A 19,139-nucleotide genomic window follows, 5' to 3' on the forward strand; every position below is an offset into this window, starting at 1 on the left:
CGTGGGTGCAATTCTGCCGCAACCTCAACCTGGAGAAGACTCCGCGCCAGCTGCGAGACCTGAGGGTTCGTTCCAAGCACTTCGCACCGTCTGCGTATCTGCGGCAAGGATGGCTGCGTCACGATGCTGTGCCTACTCGAGGAAGGACGGGCGGTATTGAATGTCCTTGCAATTCACTGTAAACTGCACTTCATCTATATTTTAGTTTGATTAGAACTGCTTCAAATTACTCTGGCTAGCGACAAGAAGCAGGTCTCGAGGTTCTGCGCAGGCACTATGTATGGCGCAATACTCTAGCGTTGAGCAGGTTTGTTAATGCTAAAACTTGCGTTTAATATTCTCATGTAGGTGTAAACTTAGCTGCTATATTCTTTCAGTTGAAGAAATGAAATGTGAAGGGTAGTGTCAGTGCTCTATGCCCCATGTGTATCTTGGTGCGCCTATTTGATGTCATTTTTACCTCAATTGAAGCTGTCATAGTATGTTTTCTCTGCATTTAAATATTCCAACTGACAACATTTGTAGCCCTTCAGGGCTTTTCCTGTCTGCACTGGGACCATTCACATGATTAGCCGGCTTAAGCAGTGCTACTCTTTGTGCTGCCTTCGACATGCGTTTTTGTTGGTGTTCTTTATCACTGTATTTTTTTGGTTGATGTATGAAACCATCAATATGAAAACGATACTTGCCACACACTCAGTTGTGAACTGTGCACATAAGGCAGTGCTTTGTGGATCATATCTTGCTATATTCAGAGACCAAGTACTAGTAAAGATACTTCCACCAGTATTTGCGCTGCGAATTATGCATGCCTAGCCAGTGTCCGGTAGGGTTGCTGCCTTTCTACACTGCCTTCTTTGCCAGAAACTTTCATTGGGTTTCAAATTGCTCATAAACAAGGACATGACTAGCACGAACTCGAGCACATTTGACTGACAAAGGTTGGCGCGCGTTGAAAGGCAACAACCTCCAAGGGACGCTGTCTCGAAAATGCGGATTCTACAAACAGACTGATTTACGTCACTCATACGTAGGTTTCCCCACAAAATCCAGGGGTGCTGGGGTGCCCATGAGCCGCCATTTTTTTTGGGTCAATGGGCGTCTATGGAGCCTTCGCTACCATGGTATATCTACCTTGGGTATGACGTGATAGCGTTATTGGTTCCGGTCAACGGCTCTTCCTGCCCCCGCAAACGCGGACACTGCATCCATATTATGGGAAAAGCCACACGGCATACATATAAAGCACCTCTGTGAGGAAGCCGCTCTAGCGTACAGGCTATGTCAAATGTATATTTGGTTGGTTGGTTTATGGGGTTTAACGTGCCAAAGCGACTAAGGCTATGAGGGACGCCGTAGTGGAGGGCTCCGGAAATTTCGACCCCAGGTGGTCGAAATTTCCGGAGCCCTCCACTACGGCGTCTCTCATAGCCTTAGTCGCTTTGGGACGTTAAACCCCATAAACCAACCAACCAAATATATACAGCCTAAGGGGTTTGCTTCCAATACGTGTAGCGAGGCTCTTAAGCATATTTCACAGTCCTAAGCTTGGGAGGTTTCAGGATATCAGTTCTTTCCGCCTTCGTGAGACTAGGGTCTCTGAGTATACGAGGTCTGTTAGAAAAGTATCCGACCTTTGGCCGAAGAAAAAAAACTGGCATAGCTGGAGCCTTGGAAACCTAATCACCTTCAAAGTAGTCTCCTTGCGACTCCCCACACTTCTCCCAGAGGTGCTGCCATTGTTGGAAGTATTCCGAAAAGGCCCCTTTCAGAATTCAGTTTAGCTCAGCTGTCGTGGCAGCCATAATGTCCTCTCTTGTCTGAAATCGCGCTCCTTTCAATGGCTTCTTGATTTTGGGGAACAGTCAGGAGTCGCAGGGGGCCATATCAGGAGAGTAAGGAGTCTGTTGAACTACAGGAGTCCGGTTTTTCGCCAAAAAAGTCTGAATCAAGTGCGAGGAATGTGCAGGAGCATTCTCGTGATGGATGCGCCACTTTCCTGTTGACCTCAACTCCGGTCTCTTGCGCCGCACAGCATCACGCAGGCGACGGAGGACATCCCTATAGAACTCCTTGGTCATTGTTTGACTCTGTGGGGTGCGTCCTCGTGGTGTGCCACAAAGAGGGAGTCAAAAAAAGTAGTCAGCATCACTTTGACATTGCTGCGCACTTCACGGGCCTTCTTTAGCCTTGGTGACGTGGAATGCTTCCACTGTGACGACTGGGATTTGGTTTCCGGGTCGTATCCGTGCCCAAGACTCGACACCAGTGATTATGGTGTTGATAAAGTCGGGGTCACTGTTTGTGGAATCCAGCATGTCCTGTGAGACTTCAACACGAAGCTGCTTTTGCTCCACTGTGAACAGCTTCGGCACGAATTTTGCCGCAACTCTCTCCATGGCCAAATCTTCGGTGATAATGAAATGTGCAGAAAAATTGGTGATGTTCACCTCTTCCGCAATTTCTCGGATAGTAACACGACGCCCCCGCATCACGACAGCGTTCACTTCGGCAATGACCTGGTCATTTCGGCATTTTGATGGGCGATCGGAGCGTGGCTCGCTCTCCACCGATGTGCGGCCGTCGTTAAACCAATTGTATCACTGCTTAATCTGTGTGCAGCACATAGCATCATCACCGAAAGCCGTCTGAATATTTAGAATGGTTTCCACTTGGCTGTCGCCCAGTTTCTGGCAAAATTTGATGCAGTAGCGCTGCTCCTGTCGCTCCGCCATTTTCCCTGCAATAAAAAACCGACGAGAGCACTGCGCACTGCCTCACTCAAACGCTGCGTCACAGCGACTGACGCTATCGGCAGGCGGGAAAAAATTCGTGCATGCGCAGGAAGGTTCAAGGTCGGCTGATGCAAGCGCGCTTGTTTCATATCCATCAGGTGTTCGCAAAAAAAATAAAGTCGGATACTTTTCTAACAGACCTCGTACAAAAGGAGCCGCGCTGTAGGGCTCAGAAGCAGACGGCTTGGGCTGTATACTTTCGATAACGACTGTACCTGCGTGGCCTAGGCGTAGCGTGTCGGACTCGCAAGCCAACTCGCAAGCTATCGGGTTAAAACTGCTGCCGCCAGCCGCTTGGTCCGTGAAGAACACGCGGTCGCACTCTCAACGCTAAGAGACGTCTTTATGGCTGATATCAATTCTTGCCAAGGTGCTCTCGACGTAGAGCTATTAGCTCGCACGCGCCACGTGTGGCGTTGGTTGAGCACGTGAGGTTATTTTATTGCGAAAGCAATACTACGCTCATGAACGGCCTTTCGCGCAGCGGCGGCCGGTAGCCACGCGTGACATTTAGAACGACCTCTGACGTCATGCCATGCCTAGTGACGTCATAGCGTGACGTAATACCAGGGTGAGAGATGGGCTACCAAGTCGAGTCGTCGCGCGGCAGCTGCCAGTAGCCACGCATGACCTGTAGACGCGGCGCGCCGCGTTCCTTCCGTTAGAGGCGCTGCTCTCGCTTTCGCAACCTACCAGGCTTAACCAAAGCTAAGCCCCCGCAAAATTTTTTATAACGTAGACGGGAGGCTTGGAAAAGTGCTGGCGCAGGGGCGAATGGCGGCGGCCATGCGTTTCGGCTTGCGCGGGCGGGAGATGGCGCCAGGAGCGCGCGCAGCTAGAGTAGCGCGCTGCCCTGGCTGCGGAACTCGTTACGAGGGACAACGGCAACGCCACGAAACTCAGGAACGGGCGCCAAAGAGCTGCGCTTTAAAAAGAAAATTTTAACTATTAATAGCTGCTGCGCATTTTAGAAAAGTAAAAGGAAAGTAAAGCGCGTGAATGTCTTATGTGCCTTTTTTTTTCCTTGTCCGTTTTTTGCGCTAAATCCTTCACAAACTGCATCACCAACTAGCCCGGCAACTTGCTTTCCTGAAAAAAAAGGTATAGAGAAATGTCGCCGCCAGGACTAAAACACATCATACGGCGGATATACAGCTGAATACACTAACCACTGCACCACGTCTGCCTTTTTTTCTAACAAATTATTTACTTCATGAGATATTGGAAAGTACATCATGGCTGCCTTTTTCTTTCTGTTCTTTTTTCTCCCAAAATAACTTTATTTACATAGCAATAAGAACAGAGTGAATACCGTGTTATCGTCACTTAGAAGAACCAGAGGGAGACAAAAAAGATGCCTAGGCTTAGCTTGGTTAAGCCAAGAATGCGTTGCATATTGCGCGGTCTTTTTGCGCGAGGTATTGCTTGGCGGCACTCGATTTTCTCAGCAGCTTTTCCTCCGTGACGTATGGATGGATGGATAGGAGCGCCCCCTTTGAAACGGGGCGGTGGCAACCGCCACCATGCTCAGCCGTCCTTTTCTTTTATGCGAAGCACATTACTAGAGGTACACTACAGCCCTTCGCCGTGGTTACGCGCCGTGCACACCACGTGGTACAGTGACGTCACACCACGTGACATACCACGTGACACATGACGTCACGACAGAGGAAGACGGAGGTACACTACAGCCCTTCGCCGTGGTTACGCGCCGTGCACACCACGTGGTACAGTGACGTCACACAACGTGACATACCACGTGACACATGACGTCACGACAGATGAAGACGGAGGTACACTACAGCCCTTCGCCGTGGTTACACGCCGTGCACACCATGTGGTGCAGTGACGTCACACCACGTGACATACAACGTGACACATGACGTCACGACAGAGGAAGATGGGGGTCCACCTCGCGCCGTCGCTGTGGTTGCACGCCGTGCAGACCACATGGTACAGTGACGTCACACCACGTGACATACCACGTGACACATGACGTCGCGACAGATCGCCGTCACGCGCTGGGAGAGGGAGAACGATGCCATCGCACAGACACCGGAATGTCCTCGAGCGGCATTCCCGCGCATTTCGAACGCGCGTTCACACTCGGTGTAGGTGAAACGCTCGCTCCACCGGGCAGGCGGACGCGGCTTCCGTGGCAATCCAGGCGCCCACCCAACGCGCGTCTCGGGGTTAGTCGGCGTTCCGCTGTAGCCATGCCGTTGTCTTCCCCCACGACGAAGGCTTCTAGTGGTTGTATTAAAATGACCAAGTATTCAACCAAGGAAAGCCATGTATTACCAAGCCTAGCCATCAATATGCTTCGCATCTGACCAGGGTTAACCAAGTTAAGCCTCAGCCAATTTTTTCTTTTTTTGTTTTTTTTCTTCCTTTTTCTTTTCTTTTTTTTCTTTTCTTTTTTTTCTTTTTTTTAACGTGGTTTGGTGACGTCACGTCACGTGGTGACGTGACGTCACGTCACGTGGTTTGGTGGCTGCCCTGCCGCGCCCAAGGGCTGAACTGAGTGCTTGCAATATGCTACGCATGAAAATTTTGAACGTGCTGAAGAAACATCGAACGTTAGGACTGGTAACAGGGGAGTGAGGGGGAGGAGGCTGGTTGGTACAACATACTTAAAAAAAAAACCGTGCAAAGGAAGTACATTCGTCCTGTGTGTTTCATTGTTGTGTCCTGCCCTTTGCGCAGTTTCTGTTTCAAGGACAACAAAGATACAGGAAATCGCACGGACACGTTGGCCGGAGGTTCGCGCAATCAGGAGCTGAAAGGTTGACGGGAAATGGAAGGAAAGCCGGTGCTGTTGACGCTATTACGGTCCACGGGTCAATTTCAGTGTTACCCGAGTCGCCTATACTGTCGGGCTTTGCAAAAGGTGGCAGTAGGTTGATGATGATGATGATGTACAAAACCCCGCCGCAGCTTCTCTTGCAGGTGGTTATCGGAGCCAGCAGCCATCAGAGCACTAGCTGTGCTATATTCCACAGACCATGCTGTCCGAGCGCCAGCATGCAGTGTGTGAGAACGGGAGACTGTACACAAACGTACACAGAAGCCCTGCCCAAGGGGCGTCACAAAACAAGCCAAAATAACCTCGCACATCGTCCCAGAAGGCGTGTGCCCGAATGCGCTCAATGAAAACGTTCTGAGCTGCCTATCTTCTCCACAAAGGAAACTGTGCGCCACATGGTAGGAAGAGACGGCAGTCTTCATGACTGTTTTTCACGAACAGAACTCTCACGTAGAAGCGAAGAAGAAATCTTTGTTATTAGAAGCGTTGCTGACGAGCCTCACGAGTCAGTCCCGCCTTCCCCTGTGTCGGAGTTTTCAGTGTACGAGGAGGTACCCAAAAGAAACCGGACTTATTTTTGTTTGAACTTATTTGTTCACATTTTAAGCACAAACCTTCAATCTATTTCAAAATATTCCCCACTTGCAATGATACGCTTGTCTAATCTTTCATTCTATTTTTCAAAACATTGTTTAAATTCATATTTTGGGATGCTTGACAGTGCCTCCGTCGTTTTTTTCTTCACCTCAGCAACATCAGCGAAACGCTTTCCATTCACCTATTTTTTCATTCTAGGAAACAAAGAAAGTAGCACGGGGCAAGGTCGGGAGAGTATGAGGGTTGAGGAATAGGTCTCATGCCATTTTTGGTCCGAAATTGTCGTAGAGACAGGGCTGTGTGAGCAGGGGCATTGCCACGATGGAAAAACCAGTTACCCGACCACCACAAATCTGGCCGCTTCCACCGCACACTGTTGCCCAATCTTTTCAAAACATCCAAGTAGAAAGCCTGGCTAACTGTCTGACCCTGCGGAACAAATGCTCAATGGGCGACTCCTCTCACGTCGAAAAAACAAATCAGCATTGTTTTGAGGTTTGGCTTCACCTGACGAGCTTTCTTGAGGCGAGGTGAATTTGAAGTTTTCCATTGGCATGATTGTTGCTTTGATTCAGGATTCGATTCAGGAACACTTGAGTTGTCCCCATAGCATCGTCCTTGTACGTCTTTCTTAATATTTCAAGAGTTTCCATTCAACTTTTTCAAAATCAGAATTTCACTGGCGCACGCTGTTCACGAAAATCAGACATTGCAAAAACGACATTCACACAAAACAGTCGTCACTCTAAAACTCTGCCTAAACTAGTCTGACCTCCTTCAACGACGGCACTCGGCTTACTGACTCTGGAATGTTAGTTCTATGCTCTCCTAGTTGCAAAACGCGGTACGACAGAAGCTTTGCCGACCAAAAAATTTAGTCCGGTTTCTTTTGGGTACCCCCTCGTATTCGTGGCTGGAGAATTCACGCCAGTAGGTTCAAGTCGAGTTTCTTGGGCTGTACGGAGAGCCGACGTAACCGGTAAACTTTCCCTGTTTGGAGTAGATTATCCATAAACGACACACTATTGGACAATTAGTACTTTTTTAAAACTGTGCATGAGCCAGTTCCACGTGTTTAGAAGCGTGAGATGAAGAAGGCCGTCACGAGCCCCGCGCGAAACGTGCGATAAGAAGAAGAAGCAGCCTCTGACGAACAGTCCCCACGGCACCTCTCCTTATTACAAGGGCAGAAATACAAAATGGACCCTGCTGGAAAGACACCTACGTCTTCCGTGAAGAGCCCCAAGCGTACGGGCTCAGCGGCGACCAAGAAGTCCGTAGCGGGTGGATCTGAAATCAGCCAAAGGAGAAAGGGCAAGTCCAAGCTGTCCAGGCCTGTCAAGCACCGCCCATCAGCCGGACACCATGAAGCGAGTGAGTGTCGCATGGAGCAGATTCGACCGAATTTCGTAATCTTGCATGTTTACCATGCACAGGGTTAATTGATTTCCTTTTACTTAACACATGAGCCTTGCTACTGGAGGCTTTGAGGTGTTGGGCCCAAATTAAGGCTTATTTGGGCTGCTTAGTTCGGAAGGCTGTCGTGATTAGCCGGCAGTGTTTTGTTTTTCATCATGGCAGTTGCTGATTTTGTAGGCAGTTATCATAGCACTCCAAGGGTGTTATTGCAGACGAACAGTTTTAGCATGAGGCTTTAGGCCGTAGAAGTCCCGCATCTTTCTGACAGACGTTTTTCTCAGCCGTGTAACCTCTGGACGGAGGGCGAGCTTAAGTCGGCCTACAACCAGCGGTATATCCATGCAGACCCCATTTAATCCCCGTGGTTTATACGGTCTGTGAATGACACTACAAGAAGCCGGGCGTTCTGAAATCTCACGTAGCGAAAAGCTGGCGCCTATAGCTGTGTTGCATTCCACCCACTCCCTCGTGAGGACACCATTAACTACATTAACTTTGCACCATTATCATCTACAAGAAGTCATCACGAGCTTAATTTGATACCGTATTTTACGCATGCTAATTTGTTCAAATTCAGTTTTTTCCCCTTTCAATAGAAGCCTGGAATTCTCTACCTGGGTCCATTCGTTCTTGTCCATTTCAAAACTTTGTAACTGCCGTTGAAGACGCATAATAGCTGTGTATTCTTACTCTGTCGTTAACAGTTCCTTTCTTGTTTGATATTTCGTTTGTGGTTTTAACTTTTTTGTAGTGCTCACTTTGTACATTTTGCTGCATTATGTTACCTTGCATTTTGTGTTTTTCCCACTCCTGCCATAGCGCATATAATTGCGCTGCAGTATAAATAAATAAATAAATAAATAAATAAATAAATAAATAAATAAATAAATAAATAAATAAATAAATAAATAAATAAATAAATAAATAAATAAATAAATAAATAAATAAATAAATAAATAAATAAATAAATAAATAAATTAAATAAATCTCTGAGGTGCAATGCGGGGTTTTACGAATGAATCCTAGACGAAAGAGAGTAAGAGAGGGCCCATTTCAAACTTGCCTCGGAATCGCTGACGAGAGCAGCGATGAGCTACATTGGTGACTTCGGTGTGGGGCGCGCTGGGTGCACGTGCTTTCCAGAGAATACCGTATGTATTCAGACAGCAAAAACTCGTATTAACATCCAGGATGTAAGATGCAGAACCAAACTGCTGCTAAGGTTCCCCTAGGGCAGCAGGCGGAGAAAATATAGTCGTGGCGGTAGAGGACGGCAGACATGGAAGGTAACTGCTAGACTCTCCATCAAAGAGGCTTGCATGCATTCATTAACATTTCAAGGCTGAAGGCTTTGTTTTGAATTACCAGTTTTTGAGTTTGATCGATGAAATAAGAGGCTGCTGCATATAATGCGAAACTTGTTCCGCCTTCTTCGTATAAACACCGCTAGAGTTCTCTTTATTAAGAAGCTTCAACATTGAATTAAAAGTCATTTGACTGCTTTCCAAGTATTTTCGCAGTATAGACTGCTGTTAATATCTGGGAGGGGCTCTTTGCTGTTCCTTTTCGGGGGGAGCTCTTTGTTTACAATCTTCTCTTCGCAGCGACCGGTGCGTGGAAAGAGGCCTCTCCGGATCCTGTTTCACCGGCCCCGGCAGTGGAGGCTGCCAAGGATTCGGGGTCAGCGCTTGGGCATAGCTCAACTACAGAACCGGAACGTGTCCCAACATCGGCACCTGTGGCTGAACATCCCTCGGCTGGGCCGAGTTCTAGAAAGTCTCACGTGAGATTCACACGTTCTTTTATAAACATCTTCGATCTGCGCGGAGGGTTAGCGAAGAAATGCGGCGTGACCTGCCATCGCACGAGAGTTGCGCATCGCTTAAACCACTGCGCCAGTAGGGGTACGGGGACTCCCGTGGATCTATGCACGTAAATTAGAGACTGACATTCTCCATATATGGGAATTAATCGATTACGCTACCGCGTCAAACCCTTAATGCGAGGTTAACTGGCCGCTCCAATTTTTGTGTTCACTGTGTGTCTGATAAACCAAGCTCGCCTCCCGTAGCCCCTACCATGCCAGCGGACGCCAAATGCTAGATGCCTTTAGCACTGCTGACGTTGAACGCGTAGCACGGACCGGAAAATCACATGCGCAAAGCGCTGATTGCCTATGAAGGCCAGCTACGGGCGTAGCTGCTTACTACGCATCACCAGGAAATGAACGCTTGGGGCTTGAGGTAAGCGGTAAACGGTACCGGTGACGGTATATGTGAGGTCCCCTGCTACACATCGTAACATCGCGCACGCGAAAAGGGGACATGGTTCCACGCCATCTACTAATCTGTTATTGAAATTCATCCATCCGCCAGATATGCCTTCATTCCAGTGCAAAAATTAGTACGTTTGGACCGCTGCAACCTGTTTCGTTCCACAACGGTTTTGTGCTAAAGCTCAACACTTCGAAATGATCATCTAGGAGTAATTTCTGGTCTTGAAGTTGGTGGTTCGACTGGAGACACTGAAAACAAATGTTCCGTTTTTATTATAATCTCTGATTAGCGGTAGATATTTAAATGATTTTTGCTTTTCAGATTTCTGGTGTCTACAAACGCTAAACTGAACTTGTGCTGAAAATAATAAATTTAGCGGCTGTGCTAATTGCAGTCATGGCCCGGTATCTTGATTTCAACGCCCAAAAGCTGCCCGTACACAATGAGAGAATTCGTACTGGTAGGGCCTGCAATAATTTCAAAGACCTCGCTTTCTTTAATGTTTACTAACATTGCACAACCTACGAGGGCTTCTTGCATTTCTCTTCTGTCGAAGTTCGGCTGGCACAGCCAAATAACGGGACTGCCACGGCTACACTCGCAGGCAGCACTCGCCAAGGGCATGGGGACACCTGGGTCGAACATCCTGAGGACCATCGTGCGGGGGCCGGCGAAATTCGAACACTCGAAAAAGGAGCTTAAAGGTGAGTCCATCCGCATTTGTACTTCAGGCACACATAGACACACTCAAGGGCTTCCACAGATTCCATACAAGGCCCCTTTTCTTGAACCAGTGAGCCTTTTTCACCAGCCCGTGCTGCTATCTCTGTTTAATTTATATTCCCCGTGTGTCCTTACTCACTTAGACTTTACCTTTGAGAGGCGCGTCGTACGTTGCAACGTTAAGGATGAATAAACGTTTTTCAGATATGGTGATTTAGGGGAGCCGCTGTTGAAACTGCTAAGCCGCGTACGTCACCTTGTCATAATCTCTTGCAACTTTGGTAATATGTGAAGGCGAGAGTTTGAGCTACAAGAGACGTGGTTTCAGGCCAGAATGCCACACATGAAGTGAGTAAAAATATCGCTGAAAACATGATAGTTTATAATAAGCTTTTATATATACAATATATCCTGCATTCAGTTATTCCGTGTGTGATGAACAAAGAGCAAATAAACACGGCAGCATCATGCTATCTTTGTGAGTGCAAACAGTTTTTGGTCACGCGTTACAGATCCTAAAAGTGTCCACAGAGCCACAGGAGTTATCCGAGTGCCCAGCGTAAGTCGGGGCCCGTACGGTACCAGACCTGTTGCCCAAAAACATGCCCACCACACCACTCCGACAGCACTTACTCCCGGCGCAGTGGCTCCACCGTATAGCAATGCCGTGTTCAAAGAGATCGATCACAATTACTTAAAGCAATACAATGGCCCAGAACAGAATGGCTTAACCTGGTTACTTTTCGTAATAGCAAATCTCCTTTTACAGGAGTGCTACGTACAAGTGCAGCTTACTTGTGCGATTGGTAGGCTGTGCGCGTCAGAACATTTGCCGTTGTGACGAACTAGTACATATCAAGATTGATCGGAAGTGACGCGTGCATTTGACAGCGGTTGTACGGCTTTTCGCATATCTCCATCGGTCGGAGATCAAACTCAATTGCACGCGAATGCTCGTTCGAAGCAGATTGCGTAAGAGTTTCTCCATTTCATGTCTTCTGTGCCTCCGCCAGGCTGCACACCTGATTCTAAACACATATATCATTAAGACCACATATCGTGAGCTGATCGACATTACTTAACCCGGCTATAGTATGCATAAAAAGGGCACCATATACCTTGCTGACTGCACGATTTTCGTACTCTGAATAGAAACTCAGGTTAAATCAGCTCGAAAAATACGAACATCGAGAGAAGGCCAGCACAACGCAGAATTTGTTTGTCTTCTCGTCTCGGTGTTCATTTTATGAAGGAGCTAAACACCGCAGCGGACACGGGACAGAGAAAGAAGACTTCTTTCTCTGTCCCGTGTCCGCTGCGGTGTTTAGCTCCTTCATGTCTCACCAACTGCCCTACACATCTACCCTCCTAAGTCATTTTATGAGCTGATCAACCTGAGTATGAGTCATTACGAACTAGACAAGTTCGCCGTTGTGCTGAATGAAAAAGTGTTTTGGCTGAGAGAAGATATTACATTCATGAGTCTTAGATGCTTTGCGGATTGCTCCACCAAAGACAGGGACCCCGTTTTCCCACTCAATGAACGCAGTGCCGAGTCCAGCCAAGAAGAGTGGACCCAGTTCGCCACCCGAGTCACCCTCCGTCCGACCAGCCCCCACCCCCTCGTCAACCATGAGGGCCTTCGAAGGGGTCGTATCGTTATTCGGTTTTCTGTCAAAGGTACGCATGAACGACAAAACAAGCGACGTCAAACACGCCGTGCGTGATGGTGAATAGTCTGAAATCTAATTTCGAGCCGCTGTAGTAAGGGCGACCAAAGGGCAGATTTTAATTCGTCACTCTCTTGTTTAACAGGGAGGCCGATCGAGGCTTGTACATCAGTGAGATAGTTCAGTCGGACCGGTTGTATAGGGTAAGCAGGTTGTCCGACGATGGCTAACAAGGCGGCCAGTTAATGATTGTCACCACCAAGTAGCCGGACTGACTAAGACGCCATTCTTTGCTACAGCAGGTGGTCAATAGCCTCGCTGATTAGCGGAATGATCTGCCGTAATATCGTCTTTGTGGAATTCTTTGTCGAAGCAAGCAATTATAGTGAGTAATAGCAGGAATTACAAAACAATCATTTGTGATCTCTTATGTTATTTTGCGGGCCGTGCAAATGCAGCCTAACCGTTCAAAGTTGGCGCGTTTTTCGCCATGTGGGTTCGAGAAATTCAGTTGGCCGTTTGGCGTCCACAGTGTTAGGCCCTTTTGCCGGACCACCTGTCTACATGTCACCTTACACCTGCCCTTGGCAATCCAGCTTGATTACGTGTTCTTACTTTAAAGCTCCGCGACGCATAAGTTGTAGGTTTGAGTGTGACCTTATAGTTTTCAGGGAAACTATTGTTGGCTGCTTGCACTTTGTTGAAGAAATCTCTACTAGTCTCATTAGCTACAGGTTTTACCTGCAGGTTTCGTAAAAGTTCACGTAAAAGCTCTCTTAACAGAAGTACGCTGAGAGCTCATTTCCACCAATGAACGCAATTACAACAAGTAGAAAAGCTGAAGTCTCTTTGTGGCTATATTTTGGCTTCTGTTACAAACTCTGCTAATTGATATCAATCCTAATACCGTCGCAAGAGGGTGTTTTATACAGCCCACAATATAGCTTTGATACAAAAACATGCCTTACCCTACAGTTGTTTTTTTTTTTTATGGCAAGCCCTTGACACCCAACAAAAACGAACATGGTTAAGACCTCCAACACATACCACTCAAAAAGGCTCAAAAATTTATTTCTCACGGAACAAACTGGACGATAGAAATTGTTACCAGGCGCGTTTAGTTTCGTAATCTGACACAGTAGCAAAGTATATTACGTTTGTCCATTTTAAGCCGTCTCTCTTGCTTCGAAAAGTTGGAGTTGCCAGGTTTATCACAGTGAATGCATCGCTGGAAAGGCGTGAGGGATTAGAGGATGGCTCACGAATTACTAGCTGCATAGTGTTAATGGCGGGTTCCTTTGGGTGCTGCACGTGACACTCTCTCACCCGTTTCCTTATTTTCAGCTGAGCTGCGCGCATGAAGTCTACTTGGCTGCTTTCGTGAATCTCAACCCGAACACGTAGCTTGATGAACGGCGGCAAAGACCCAGTGATCTGAAGCATAGAGGACGTTAATGGTCTTGCCTCTTGTTTGATTTCCTCCCGGCCTAAGAGTATCGTAAGATCTTTTCTTCTTTTGCTCACTGCCATTCCGAAGGATTGTCTCGTATATACCAGGGGTCATTCTCGGCCTCACATTCAACTTCAGGTTTGCCAAGGCTTCCGAACGATAGCCGCCTTAGCTTTCGGTGAATAGGAGATAAAAATAATTTCAAGTTCATCACGAAACATGAATAATCATTACAACACGCATGGTAATTAAATTCGCCGAAAATATAGAAACATACCTTAAAAAAGAGCTTGGTGTGAAAAGTATTTACCACAAATTTCCATGATACTCGCGAAAAGCCTTGACAGCAGCGTCACGTGCCATTGCTGGCTTGTGACCCACACATATGCTACGGAGGAAGTGGACCGGATAGATGCTAAGGAGGAGGGTCAAACTGTCGTGCAACGATGTCCAACGTATTTTCCACGCAGGGTGCTTCTCAGGTTCCTACGCCGCAAGCGCAGCCTGCCGCCAAGGAGGAAGACCTCTCGATCTGCCTCCTTCCCGACGAAGAAGTGAAGGAAGCTCAGGCCCTGTGGCAGACCACCTGCAAGCTTCAAGACATGGTACGGAATATCCAGTCTAGACTGGGATTGAGTGGTGTCGTTCCAGTCTAGCTGGGATTCAGTGGTGTCGTTCCAGTCTAGCTGGGATTCAGTGGTGTCATTTCTAGTCCTCCTTCGGACATATGCGAGTGGAGACCTACTAGCCAATCAAGCTGTCAGTCAGCCCATAGCCTTTTTGCCCTATCTTCCCGTAATACAAGACAAGCATCCAATTGTAAATTTAACCTCTAAAAATGTAGCAATGTATAAGGTGAACGCCGGATAGAGTTAAATGGAGCAAAAATATCGAACGGATTGCCCATCGAGGTAAAAGTAGCCAGCAATTTTATTATGACTTGCAAACTACATTTCAAGTCTAATAAATTTTTGCCGGAAACTCTTGTTTTGTGAATTCTTGACACCTCATTTTTCTTGGTGCATGGTTTTGGTATGTTTTTTTCATTGTATTCTGTGTAATCTTTTCTTATTTTGTTGTTTTTGTTGTTGTATTCTTGGTATTCTTTGTACTCTTCTTGCAGTCTCCTATCTTATCCTTGTTTTTTGCTGCGTGTTTTTTTGTAACCTGCACTATTGTGTTTAACATGATTAACTTTTTAGTCTTCCGCCCTATGTGGCAGAACTGCGAGTAATTTTTGTATTGGGCCGGCCACTAGCTTTGTAGCTATCGGTCCAAACAGTGTTTGTGTATATCACCTGTTCTCGCAATAAAGTTTGTTATATAAAAAGAAACAACGCAGCAAATATGGTTTTGCAGTGCAAGATTAAAAAAACTATATAGCAATGCGCCAGTGTAATCCCGATTATTTCGCACGTGATTGTGATTTTTTTTCCAAATAACTTACTAGGCAAACAGTAGCCAAGGCAATATATGTTTGTGTACGGCGCTCTCCCTCCACAACCAATCACTAAAGACAGGCACTCGCATCACTTCGCTTTCCCGAAGGCTCAGCGGGCCGCGGCGGCCGAATTTCGATGGAGGCAAAATGCTATACCGTCCATATGGTGTGCGTCATTAGGGTATACTCTACCAAACGTGTCCAAAATTCAAAATTTAGAGCCCTTTATTATGGTTACGCAACATAGCCCATGTGCTGACTTAGTGTGTCAAGAACAGCGTGTATCCAATACCATAGCACCACTAACCCCCAAAGGCTCATCACTATAGCTCCCAGTTAAATGGCGTTACGATGACAACAAATTGCGCAAATTTTGGTCGTATGGGCAAAAATGCTGAGAAATGCAGGAAGACTAATTTTCTGTCTTGCAGTGGATCAGCGCTAAGTTTACGAGCAAGAAAACAGGTGAAGTCCCATCGATAAGTCCGACTGTATGGCGTCTTTTTTATTTCTGCTGTAATGAGACGACTCGCACAATTAGTGTGAACGGCCGGTCTTTGTTCAAGCGGTGCTGTTCAGCAGGCCAGCGTTCGCAAGCGCGCTCCCGAGCTTCGTCAGCTTCGTCTTCTATCTTCTTCGTCTCCTTCGTCGGCGCTAGCCGCTGGGGCAGCTCTCTTTATTACACTGCATTCAAAGTTAATCGCACAAAAATGGCGCACAAAATCTCCTTTTGGTTCAACACACCCGTGGTTTTGAGCCAAAATCATCATTCAGAAATGCCACCTCACTGCCCGTTGCAATCTAAGGTGGTCGGAATTGCACCGGCGCCCTCCACTATGGCGCCTCTTTCTCTCTTCTTTCACTCCCTATTTCGTCGCTTTTCGGCGCGGTTAGGTGGCTGCCGTGGCCACAGTTGCTGCGTCTTTTTTTCCTGAAATCGATTTTCACTTTCTTGGTTTAATTGTGGCGCGCTTTTGTATTAGCAGCGATGCTAGCTGTAGCATTGCATGTAGGAAATCTAAAAAAAAGTAGGAAGAATAAAAGACAATGCACGGATACTTTTCTCTTGAATGCATTCGGTGCAATGTCTGCTTCCCATACGTCTTCTGCCCCGTTTAAAATGTGGTGCTATAGGCTAAGAGAGCAAAAATTGACAGTGCCAAATAAGTCGGCCTCTGCAACACGGTAACTTTCAAAAGAGCGGATGTGCATCGCATATTGGGGTTGGCATTGCGCTGCCAATGGATGGCATTACGTTGCTTTCCGAGGGTCATGTGTAGTTACATTGAAGTGCAAGCAGCTGCTGACGCCAACGCCCCAGAAAGTGTGGTTTAGCCCAGACCAGCGGATGCGTTCACGCAGCATAGGATAAATGTTCACTTACCCATCTCGTAAATTTTCTTCTACTTGAAATTAAACCACGATGACAATGTGCAAGTTTGAGCCAGTCCATATATGAGCGCATTAAAACGACGATGGCACAGAGTTTTGACTTTACGACGTGTCGGGTCTTCTGATCTTGAGTAAGAATTTCAGCTGAAGCATAGGAGGCTGTAAAAGCACACAGATGTTGACTGCGCCGCAAGAAAGCACACGTGCAGTAGGTGAGAGGTAAGGAGTACAAGCAGCGATGCGGCGGAAGCTTGCGTTTTGAAATTCTACTCGAGAGGTTCATGACACGTTCAGCTGATTCGAGAGAGCACGCGTACAGAACCCCGCACCATGAAGACCGAGCAAGGATGGCGATCGGAAGCTGTAGGCGCAATGTTGCCAGACCTACAAGCAATTTCGCATATCGGATATTGCTTGGACGTTGCTTTTGAGAGTGACAGAGCAATAGCAAGTGCATACTACGGCTAAATAGAGCAGAGAAATCGAATTTCACTGCAACGAGTCCTCAGTGAACGTTGCCTTTGCAGTGAACTTCAAGAAGCCTGTAGCGTTCAGTCGGGTTTGGGCGCGGCAGGCATTAAGGCAACCTGTTATTCTTCTTCACAAAACTGATTAAAACTTCCATTTGGCACTAAGCATCAAGATGTGCTATTTTGAACGTTAATTAATGATTTTATGTAATTAGACACTGCATTATGATTTTATAGCAGCTGGCATCCACAGTAGCCAATAGTTTGACGCTGAAAAGTTACTTTCGAGCGCCTTTTACGCTGGGACATCTGGTATAATAAATTAACTTGCATTTATACCTTCTGTTCTCACCGTCAAAAGAGTAAGAAAGCTCCATACAGGAAGCGGAAAGTTCTCCGGGATTATGTCAGGAATTATTTACTCATCACTAATTAGCCGGAGAGCTGAGATCAAATATATTTCACAGCTTGCATACGACAGTGGTGGGGAGCTTGTTTTTTTCGCTCTGAGGAAGCGCCCTGGAAGAAGTGAATCAGTCAATATTCCATTTTCGTTACCGCCGCTGTCAGGAAACATGACCCCACTGCGCATTAACGTGGCTATGTAGCACCTTGTAGCTTTGCAGTCAGTAGTTTTTTTGGTTTATGAGGCTAGCGTACCAAAGCAGCTCCGGCTATGAGAGGCGCCGTTTGAAGGGCTGGATAATTCGACCTCCTGAGGTTCTTAAAGTGGTCTGACGTCTTACAGTGCACGGGACTCTAGGATTTCGCCTCTATTGAAATGAGACCTCCGCGGCCAGGATAGAACCTGCGAGTTTCAGGTCAGGAGCCTGGCACCTTAACCACTGAGCCACCGCTGCGGATAGTTTGCATATTGTATACGTGCAATTTGAGGATGCTATAACTATAACTGTAACTATAACTGCTTCCATGGTACTACCTTCCGTAGCCGAAAAAATTACTATCCTAGTCAAGAATAAAAACACCGTGGGGTTTGCTTCTTGCTTGTAAGGGGCTCCCTTACAAAGTTTTTCAGACAGTCTATAGATTGTCTATAGGCTTCTGTCTAAAATGTCTATAGACTGTCTATGGACAAATTCTAGGGAAAAGTCTAAAGGCAATAGAAATGCTACCAACAGTCTATGGACATTTGTCTATAGACAGTCTATAGGCTGAATACACAAAAAGAAATATCTATAGGAAGGCAGTAGAGTCTATAAGAAATCTATAGACTCTCTATAGTGATTTTTATAAGGGTTTGTTCTAGCACTCGTGAAAGTGTGAATTTCAGAGAGGTGAAAACCACAGGTTCTCATAGTTACCAGGGATTTAAAAAGCTGGCGGTGAGTTCCTGGTCACGCACCTTCGCACCGAAGGAAATCTCTTAGGCTTTACTTACTACAAAAGCTGTGTTTGTGCCAGGTGTGAGGCTTACGCCGCATATTTTGTGACTCTTCGCCGCAGATGGGACCCACGACCCATATGTCCGCTCACGGCTGGCAGTCGTACGTGAAGGCGCACCGTGCTTGGTTTGCGTTCGCGGTTGCCGCGGGTCTATTTGTGGCCTTTATGTTGGTGTTGGCCACATTCGCGCGTCGCCGCGATGTCGTTGGGGCAGCGCAGATGATCTGCCGAACCGAGGACTGCGTCATCCACGAACGACTCCTGCTCCAACACGTTAACAGCAGCGTGGACCCCTGCCAGGACTTCAGTGCTTACGCATGCTCGGCATGGAGCCCGTCCAAAGAGTTTGTGAGCTACGCCGCGGCCACCACAAGTGACGCCATCGAAACGTGGTTCAAGGCACGTGTACGAACAGAGTCTCTTATCTCCCTAAAGCGCGTATTCGTGCATCTTATAACATTTGCCACAGCTTTATAAGCTTATTTTGTCAGCTGGAGTGTGAGCAGTGGAAAGTCATTCCGGTTTGACAGTCAACAAATTTCAATGAACGTTTTTGACAGCGAAGAAAATAAACAGTTTTGAACATTCCCAACTTGAGACCCAAATATTCTTAGGCCTTGCGGCGGAGAAATCTTACGCATGATGCCACTCTCCCCGACATCCTACTACACGAATCATCTCTGGCGCAGTTCCATG

General features: G+C 47.0%; 1 protein-coding gene across 1 annotated transcript; it reads left to right on the forward strand.

Annotated features, from left to right (window-relative positions):
- The first annotated feature begins 7,397 nt into the window (after positions 1–7,397).
- Positions 7,398–18,920, forward strand: LOC149336089 (uncharacterized). Its single transcript, XM_089554078.1, has 6 exons — positions 7,398–7,572; positions 9,222–9,400; positions 10,498–10,597; positions 12,166–12,296; positions 14,207–14,341; positions 18,504–18,920. The coding sequence occupies exons 1-6, from the start codon at positions 7,398–7,400 to the stop codon at positions 18,918–18,920; spliced, it is 1,137 nt and encodes a 378-aa protein (XP_089410204.1).
- The last annotated feature ends 219 nt before the right edge of the window (positions 18,921–19,139 follow it).

This window comes from Amblyomma mixtum, chromosome 7 (genome assembly GCF_055824585.1).
Source record: "Amblyomma mixtum isolate Tamu chromosome 7, ASM5582458v1, whole genome shotgun sequence".
NCBI classification, from domain to species: Eukaryota; Metazoa; Arthropoda; class Arachnida; order Ixodida; family Ixodidae; genus Amblyomma; species Amblyomma mixtum.

Excerpts from the sequence above, each read along its gene's own strand:
- LOC149336089 (XM_089554078.1), top strand. The coding sequence starts at position 7,398 with ATGGACCCTGCTGGAAAGACACCTACGTCTTCCGTGAAGAGCCCCAAG. Across the intron at positions 7,573-9,221 it reads AGCCGGACACCATGAAGCGA|CGACCGGTGCGTGGAAAGAG; the intron begins GTGAGTGTCGCA and ends TTCTCTTCGCAG. Across the intron at positions 9,401-10,497 it reads CGAGTTCTAGAAAGTCTCAC|GCAGCACTCGCCAAGGGCAT; the intron begins GTGAGATTCACA and ends CTACACTCGCAG.